The sequence below is a fragment of the Cynara cardunculus genome (assembly GCF_001531365.2).
Source record: "Cynara cardunculus var. scolymus isolate 2C chromosome LG 8, CcrdV1, whole genome shotgun sequence".
NCBI lineage: Eukaryota > Viridiplantae > Streptophyta > Magnoliopsida > Asterales > Asteraceae > Cynara > Cynara cardunculus.
This window is the reverse complement of record NC_037535.1, coordinates 23,072,481-23,078,480: the sequence shown is the minus strand read 5'-3', so window position 1 is coordinate 23,078,480 and position 6,000 is coordinate 23,072,481. Positions and strand designations below refer to the sequence as shown.

At 36.3% G+C, this 6,000-nt stretch overlaps 1 protein-coding gene across 1 annotated transcript; it reads left to right on the top strand.

The window, feature by feature from the left end:
- The first annotated feature begins 231 nt into the window (after window positions 1-231).
- On the top strand, window positions 232-5,557 carry LOC112517315 (60S ribosomal protein L18a-like protein). The gene is made up of 4 exons (XM_025124709.1): window positions 232-530; window positions 1,706-1,781; window positions 3,609-3,723; window positions 5,215-5,557. Exons 1-4 carry the CDS (start codon window positions 320-322, stop codon window positions 5,260-5,262), a joined length of 450 nt encoding a protein of 149 aa, XP_024980477.1. The 5' UTR covers window positions 232-319; the 3' UTR covers window positions 5,263-5,557.
- Window positions 5,558-6,000: the final 443 nt, after the last annotated feature.

Below are 6,000 nucleotides of genomic sequence, written 5' to 3'. Positions count from 1 at the left end.
CATAACCGGTTATAGAGTACCTATACCGGTCCTATTGTTTTCGACCGGGACCAGGACCGAGACCGGGACCGGTTACGCCGGGACCGGTTATGGCCGGTTATGAGAAATGAGAGGTTTCTAAATGAAAATGTCGTTCTAAAACGTGTGCCACATGAAATCTAATGTACACGTGTCCAGCTCTAATTAGGCGGTGCTGTACACAATTAGCTGTACAGAAAACACATTACGATCCATTTTCTTGTGATCCAAAGATCTAATCTAATAAACCCTAGAAAGATTTTCTGTTTGTTTCCTTCGACTTCGTCTTCAACAAAACACTATGAGTGAATCAGGAAAGGATAGCAATCAGCAGGAGTACAAACATCATCAGGATCAGCAGCAACCGCCGCCTCATCAGTATGGTACTTTCCAGGGCGTTCGCAATTATCCTCCTCCGCCGGTGATTGGCTTCCCTCAGCCTATGCCGCAGCCCGGAGCATCAGGTGGACCTTCCGTTAACCCTTACGTCCATGGCTACCAGGCCGTCCCAGGTACCACTATTTCAAACTTTAACTCCCTTAGATCAAAGTCAAATACCCGATCCTACTCTTTGTTTATGACCTGTTTTTGAAATTTTCAGCTTTCTTTAACACTTAATTAAGTTAAATGAGTTGCATGTAGAACAGGATTAACTCCAATATCTTACAATGTGGATGATCGGACTTTTAAATTGAATATCAAAGAGGTAGTTCATCGAATTCTTAATTTGATCAAGAAGGAAATTTTATGGAACAGGATGAAGAGTTCACAAACTACAATATGCCTCTTGTTCTTCCAATTAGTGTAAATAGAAATGACCTGTATCACTGTATGTATGCTATCTATTTTGCCTATGGAATGAGAACTGACTTTCTATTTTTGATCTCCTCTCATTATTAAGTGATACTCAATTTCTGATTCTAGTAGGTTATATGCCACAGTTTTGGGGAGATAGAATTGGGGACTCTTTAAGCTTCCTTCCATTGTTTTAGGCTTTTAGCTGAATTGGAGATTATTGAGTTAGGGGTCGTGTGTTAGCAGCTTAATAAGCTTAATGGGACTCAACTTATTCGGTAAGCTATAAATGACTATTTGGTAGTGTTTTAATAATATAGGAAGTGGCTTATTCAGTAAGGTTATGTGGTGGAGCTTTGTGTAGAAAGCCAAGTTTGTTCCAAACCTGTCCCTCCCAATTAAAAAACACGCTCCTTCCATCTATGAAAAAACCTTCCCAAACAAAAACCTTCACAATCTATACAGACAGATTAATCCATATAGACTTCATGGAAAACCAACCAAACAAGCCCTTAGTCTATCACCTTGGATTTGGGGAGTTAATAATCATCATTTTGAGATCAACCCTAAGTAGAAATTGATGTCAACCATTTTTTGAGTTGAAAAACAAAGGGCGTTGTTAACGGGTAGCATTATGTTCTTATGGTAATGGAATGGTGACCTGGTGGTTAATCATGCTTATAGAATAAATCTGGCAAGGTCCAACTAATGGACACAAGAAAAGATAATAGGAATTAAGATCTCTCTTGAGCAAACAATGAACCTCTATCTTTGAGATTGATAACGAAGTTGTCATATGCTAGCTTTACATAGGCACACTTAATTTCTGGATGGATGATAATTTATTTGAAGATACATTACCTTTGCTTTAACATACTGTCTGGTGTTCCAGGTTATGCAGTTGCTGAAGGAAGACCTGTGAGAGAACGTCGCCTTCCTTGCTGTGGTATTGGTATTGGGTGGTTCTTGTAAGTTGTCATCCTGTTACATTATTTGTTTCTTGTATATGTTTGCTTTTTGCATATCTTCTCTCGTTCCAAATTAAATGAGCCAAATGATGTTTTCATTTTTAAAACATCGAATTTGTATCATGTTTCGGTAGTTTATCATTTATCGACTTGTTATGCATGTGATGGAAAGAAAAGTCAATTACCACTCTAGATTTTGTTTTTCAAGATCTCCTTGATCATCACTTTTGTTCAAATGAAATGAGTATGGTTTGAAGATGTATATATAATATTTGAATAGCACTATTTTCCTATGAAGTCTGGGTAAGATCTTCAGCAATAAAGGAAATTAACTTTAGGCATCACATGGGTTCTGCAATTTCATCCTTTTATTTTATGCATCGCATTCCTGGTGATGCAGGAATCCAGAAACCATATGCATCCCAAAAGACATGGTCTAAGTATGGCTGGTCTTTAAAGACATTGTTTGCTCAAGTAGTCACAGTGACAAGTTTCGTTAGTTGAAGCTGCTATGTATTATGTTACGGTTGAGCCTATTCATGACTCGATTACTGTTGCTAACTATAATCTCGCTAGTTTTTCTTTTCAATTTCTTATGGTATAACTTGCTAGATTGGGGATAAAACTTTTGTTATGTGGGGTTACTTTTGAATTTCGATAAGTATTTGTTGCTTTTGATGGATTTGATAAAAGCCTACTATTTGTGCGATAGGGTAATGCCATGTGTTGTTTCTAAAGTGTTCATATGACCACCATCCAAAGATCACAGTAGTTGCTTCTATTTAGTGCATAACAACTAATAAGAGAAGAATTTGAGACAATGCTCGGAAGTCATAGTATGCCTACTTTTCTTAAGCTTTTTATTAATTATTGTTTCAAAGTCACTTCCTGCTTGTTCTTTTACATGTCTCAGGGCATTTTTGTTTAACCTTTTCGAAATTGGTCAGTATATATGCACTTGATTGAAGTCCTATTATCAATTAGTGGTTGAGATTGGGAATGTGTTGTGGCCTTGATTGGTAGTAACCACCTAATTTGCCTTTTGCTAAAGCTTTGGGCGTAAATCATTAATAGAAGTAGGGTGGTTTGGTAGTCACTATGAGCAAAGTTGAAGAGTTGGTATTTAGAGGAAACCAGCAATAATCTTTGTCTACATCTTTAATCGAAAAAAATATTAAGTGGGGAATCAATTTGTTGAATGTCTCAGGATGACTGATCTTTTTCTTGATAAAATTATACTTTAACAATTTATACATCTTGAGAAGTGGGTGAAAGAAAGGAAGCCCAAGTAAAGCTTTCTTTTTACTCCCAAGTTCCATATTTATGTCAAATAATGGTTTATAACTTTATGTTCTTGGTTCAAAGGAGATCAGAATCTATTCCTATGTTTCACTGGGTTCTTATTATCAAACTTCATTTGCATTGTATTATAAGTTGGAAAATATTTATTTGAATACTTTATTTAGCCCAAGAAAGATGCTTGCATTTTAGAACGTTACTATGGTGTATTGTGTCCTTATTCTTCTGAATCATTTTCTCCAACGGCACTACGCCACTGTTAAAGTCACAGTTATCATTTAATATTTACTTCAGAAGGTTTAACTCTATGATAATTGATAAATCGAAAATATGTCTTTTTTCTTTCTATGAAGGGAGAAAGTCAGAGTTCTCTCTATATAACGTGTTGCTTCTTTGTGGACGCTCCCCCCGCCCTCTTAAACTTCTCTCGTGATGTATGATGGGCTATTCTTAGTATTATCATCCTTATACAATCATCCATCATAGTCAAACTGGTTTAACATTGTCAGTATTTTCTTTTTCGTGAAGGTTCATTGTTGGTTTCTTCTTAGCTGCAATCCCCTGGTATGTTGGAGCATTTATTCTACTATGTGCTAGATATGATGATCGAGAGAAACCTGGATATGTTGCATGCCTAATTGCCGTAAGATCTCTCAACTCTTGAACCCTTTTATTCATTTTCATGGTAGCCAAATATTGCTCTTTTTATGTTCGCGCACGTTCCAGTACGCCTAGGAACTCTTGGTTTGTTACCTTGGAGTTCCTCTAGTCGTGCAGGGGTTAAAAATGTGGATTGTATAATAGAAAACGATACCATAACATCATTAGAAACAATCTATACCTCCAATTTCCGCAGCTAACCACACTGTAGTGCGTTAACTGATAGGTGGAAAAATGAGTAGGTTGGACAGGTTATGTAACATGTCAAAATGAGCAAATTTTTATCTAGGGCTGACCCACCAATATGTTTGATTTCATAAATAGGTAGGGGTTGTTTACCAAACACTAACTAGGTAAGTGCTTACTGAGTTGAAAGGTAACTTACCTTACTGGGTGGACATGAGAAGGGCCTAGAATCTTGCCCCATAAGAGGCATGGTAAGGACCGACAATCTTATGGCAAGTGAGAATGGTGACTCTTGCCTACTATGCGATTTTGATGGCCGAGAATCTTACCCAGTAAGGTGAGATAGGTGACTCTTACTAGTAAGCATTTTGTAGACAGCCCCTTAGTATATTATATATAGAGTTAAAATGCAATGAAGTTTGTCTTAATTTTTATTTAGCATACCAAAGAAATATTTTTCAATTGACGTAACAAAGAAATATTTTTCAATTAACGTAACAAAGAAATATTTTTCAATTAATGTAACAAATCCGAATTTTCCTATTTAATGTAACAAAGTTTAAAATTTTTGGAGTTAGTAGTCAAAATTGGTGCAAAATAGGATAATTTGAAACTCTGTTGTATCGATTTGAGAATTTTTTTTAAGAGATTGCAACCATTCGAGTATAATTTGGACCACTTTTGAACTGTTCGACATGTTTTTTGTAGCGAATTTATTTAATCTTATTTGTTTGACCTGTTATCAACAAAATGTAACCCAAATTTACCAGTTTTCACACAAATGGGTTGAAATTGCCCTTTCTACTATTTCTGCCTCATGGGCCAAGTTTGTAGTAGATTTGCTCTATCAGGTCAAAGTAGAAAGATTTTGTTTATTGAAAGACCAAGGGGTTGTTTACTACTTCGTTACCTGCATAAAGCTCCCCTCTAAAAGCTTAATGAATGAGCCGCTACCAAACAATCATGTATAGCTGACTGAATAAACTTCGAGTCCTATCTCATTAAACTGCTAACAAACAGCCCCTTACTTGGTCAGTGATTAGGGATGACTGCTGACCTAGGTCATACACTTACTCCCCAATCTGTGTCAGTAAAACATGAATCACACCCAATAAAACGGTGGAACTTTTGCCACCTAGCAGTCTTTGTGTACTTAATCACTAGGCATTACCGAGGCTTGTAGAATATAATCAATAAATTTGAATCAATCCCGATTAATAGAAGTTATAAAGATGATATTATCGGCTTAAACACGTATAAATCCGTAGCTTCACCTTTTGCATTGCAGGCTATTGTTGGAACGATTGCTGTGATTTGTGGTGTTACAAGTGGTTGACTTATTGGTTAAGCAATTAATCGAGGTGAGAGTTGTACAAACCAAACAAATAAGAAGTCGACTGCTGCTGCTGCTGAATATATGCTACGATATGAATCCAGTGGTCGTTTTTTATTTGAATGGTTGTGTATTGTGGTGTGAATTTGTTAAAATGACCCTAAAAGTCGATAATTGCATTTATCTGTCTGTCTCTTGTATATACAAACATTTCTTATTGCAAACTTGTAACAAACACCTTTTCCAGTCACTATATACTTTGTCTTTTTGTTGTATACAGAATTATCTTTCTTGCTCTTTCCCGCGTGTTTATCACAGACCAATCGTACCACATATTGTATGTTTTGTTCATATCTGGACTTGCAATTTTAATTTTTTTGACATCAATTAGGTTGTAAAAACATTCCATAAATTTATTACTCGTTGGCACCCCCTTAGAGCCCACGTCCTCACCGACATACCAGTTCAATTCCCGACTTTGATACTACTTGTAACATTCTAAGCCAACCGTACCAGATGTTTTTTTCCACACACTTGGATTCACAGTTTTGAAATGCGTCTGATAGAGCAGGTATCAAGTCCTTTGTACAATCTCTTTTTTCCTCTCTTCGACCGATTTGGACTGGTCAAAGTCTAGCCAAACTAACTGTTACATATATTACACGAATTGTCTCATATATATATATATATATATAGAGAGAGAGAGAGAGAGAGAGAGAGATTGGTTCAAATACTAACCAA